This window comes from Corvus hawaiiensis, chromosome 13 (genome assembly GCF_020740725.1).
Source record: "Corvus hawaiiensis isolate bCorHaw1 chromosome 13, bCorHaw1.pri.cur, whole genome shotgun sequence".
In the NCBI taxonomy this organism is placed as follows: domain Eukaryota; kingdom Metazoa; phylum Chordata; class Aves; order Passeriformes; family Corvidae; genus Corvus; species Corvus hawaiiensis.
Window position 1 is genome coordinate 20,596,832 of NC_063225.1, and position 2,792 is coordinate 20,599,623.

The window sequence follows — 2,792 nt, forward strand, 5'->3', positions numbered from 1 at the left end:
AAAGCACCGCGAGTGGCCGGGATTTCACGGGATCGAGCTCGATTCCCGTTACATTTATCCAGGAAAAGCAGGGAAGCGGGAGGGCTCCGGGAATTACCGGGGTTCCCCAATTCCAGGGATCCCGGAAGGACACGGATGCCGCTAATGGGGACAGCAGGAATTTTTCCTGGAATTTTTCCCGGAATTTTTCCCACTTCCCGGGTCATCCGTGGGTCAGCTGTCGCCAACGTCCCTCCGGAGCCTCGGGAATGCCGGCATTCCCGATCCCTGTGCGTCCCTAAATCCCTCACATCCTTCACTCCCTCCAAACCCCATTCCCGAGTTTTTCCCGGCCGGAGCTCGGAGCGTTCCCTCCCTGTCTGTGTTTACTCCCCGGGCAGGGCTGGGATGGGCCCTTCCCACGGCCCCAAATCCTCCGGGATGGGCTTTTCCCAGAAAACAGGGATGGGGCTGGACGGGCCACGGGGTCAGGCTGGGATGGGATTCCCGAGGGATGGGCCGGGAATGACTCCGCAGGCTCCTCACGCCCTCCAGCTCCAGCACGGAGCGAAAACTCTCGGAAAACTCGGCCAAAATCCCTGGGATTCCATCGGGATCGGGGGCAGCGGGATGGGGAGGGATCCGTCTGTCCATCCCGCCGGGAATGGAGCAGGTCCCGGCCAGGATAACGGGGATCCAGCGCTGCCACCATGCCAGGAGCACGGGGTGATCCCAATGGATACCCCACGGATCCGGGATAACGGGGATCCAGCGCTGCCCCCATCCCAAACACCCCATGGATGTGGGATAACCGGGATCCAGCCCTGCCCCATCCCAAACACCCCCACGGATCCGGGATAACCGGGATCCAGCCCTGCCCCATCCCAAACACCCCATGGATCCGGGATAACCGGGATCCAGCCCTGCTCCATCCCAAACTCCCCATGGATCTGGGATAACCGGGATCCAGCCCTGCCCCATCCCAAACACCCCACAGATGTGGGATAACCGGGATCCAGCCCTGCCCCATCCCAAACACCCCATGGATCCAGGATAACCGGTATCCAGCCCTGCCCCATCCCGGTGTGACCCCAATCCATGGCACATGGACACCCTATGGATGAAGGATGAGCTGGGACACGGCACAGTCCCATCCCAAAAGTCTGGGATTACCTTGGGCACGGCACAACCCCATCCCAAAATGAGGGAATGACCTGGGATAGACCCCAGGAATGACCCGGGACACTGCACAGTCCCCACCCCAAAAGTTTGGGATAACTTTGGACACGGCACAGCCCCCTCCCAAAAGTTTGGGATAACTTTGGACATGGCCCAGCCCCCATTCCAATCCCAATCCCAGCCCCCCCCAGCCGGGTCCTGCTCCTTCCCTTCCCTTCCCTCCCTGCTCCCGTCATTCCCAAAAGCCCCCGGCTCTCCAAGAACCCCTCGGGATTTATCCCCACACCCAACCCCCGAGCGAATCCCGGCAATCCCAGCCCCATCCCATCCCAAGGAAAAACCCCAAACTCACCCCCGCGCAAAACCCCAAACTCACCCCGCGCCCCAAAGCTGGGCCTGTAGACGCTGCCCACGCTGAGCCGGGCTTGGCTGTCGGGCACGGCCTGTGGGATTTCCAGGCTCCGGCCGGGAATGAAAGGCTCGGGATGGGCAATCCCAAAGGATTCCCGGAACGGCGGCTGCGGCTCTTGGGGTGGGAGCTGCTCCCCAAATCCCAGCGGCAGCTGCAGGTTTTCCATGGAGGCCATCCCGGCCTGCGGCTCGGCATCGTGGTACAAACTGTGGGAATACCGGCGATCCAGCGGGAACGCGGCTCCGTAGGGAATCTGCTCCTCGCCCAACTCCTCGGGATGCAGCGGGAACGCCACCCCCGTCCCTGGCCCCATCCCGGTCCCCATCCCGGTCCCCATCCCGGTCCCCATCCCGGTCCCTATCCCGGTCCCCACCGCGCTCCGCGACGCGGGGACACCCTCGGGGCGCTCCCCGTGCGGTGCCACCCCCGAGGGGACGAACGGCGACTGCGGGGCCACCCCCGAGGGCACAAACGGCGACTGCGGGGCCACCCCGGAGGGCACAAACGGCGACTGTCCCGCCACCCCCGCGGCGACAAACGGCGGCTGTCCCGCCGCGGCGAAGGCGAACGAGGACACCGAGGCCACCGAGGCCACGCCGGGGGCTGTGCCGGTGGCTTGGCGGCCCCGTGCCGGTGGTCGCCGCTGTGCCCCCGCTGCCAGCCCCGCGCTGTCGCCCAGCGGGCCGTCCCTCCAGTTGGGCGGCACTTGGCCGAAGCCGAAGGGATGTCGCGCTTGTCCCCGCACTGTGCCCGAGGCGGGGGCCTGGCGGCGGACGCTGCCCGCTGTCCCCGCTGTGCCCGCTGTCCCCGCTGTCCCCGCTGTCCCCGCTGTCCCCGCGGTGCCCCCGGTGCCCGCCAGCCACAGGCGGTTCCCCGCGGGCCGCTCGCGGCGGGCGGGCAGGAACTCGGCGCCGCTGTTGAGGAGGCTGTAGAGCCGCCCGTTGTTCTCCCACTGGATCAGCTGCCGCCACGGCTCCTGCGCCGCCGCCAGCGCCACCAGGCCGGCCCAGAGCGCCCAGCGCCGCCACAGCGCCGGGGACGCGGCCGGTGCCAGCCCCGGGGCCATGGCGGAGGCACCCGCGCGGCGCTCGCGGGCTCAGCGCAGGGCCCGTCCCAGCTCGGAGCGCGCCGGGAGCGCGGCCACGGCAGCGAGGCCGCCCCTGCTGCTGCTGCGGCTGCTGCTGCGAGCCTTCCTCCCTCCCGCTCCTCCTCCTCCTCCTGC

General features: G+C 67.6%; 1 protein-coding gene across 1 annotated transcript; it reads right to left on the bottom strand.

Moving 5' to 3' along the window:
- Nucleotides 1-365: 365 nt before the first annotated feature.
- On the bottom strand, nucleotides 366-2,792 carry LOXL1 (lysyl oxidase like 1). Its single transcript, XM_048318010.1, has 4 exons — nucleotides 2,028-2,792; nucleotides 1,445-1,994; nucleotides 526-578; nucleotides 366-425 (listed from the first exon to the last, which is right to left on the bottom strand). Exons 1-4 carry the CDS (start codon nucleotides 2,634-2,636, stop codon nucleotides 366-368), a joined length of 1,272 nt encoding a protein of 423 aa, XP_048173967.1. The 5' UTR covers nucleotides 2,637-2,792.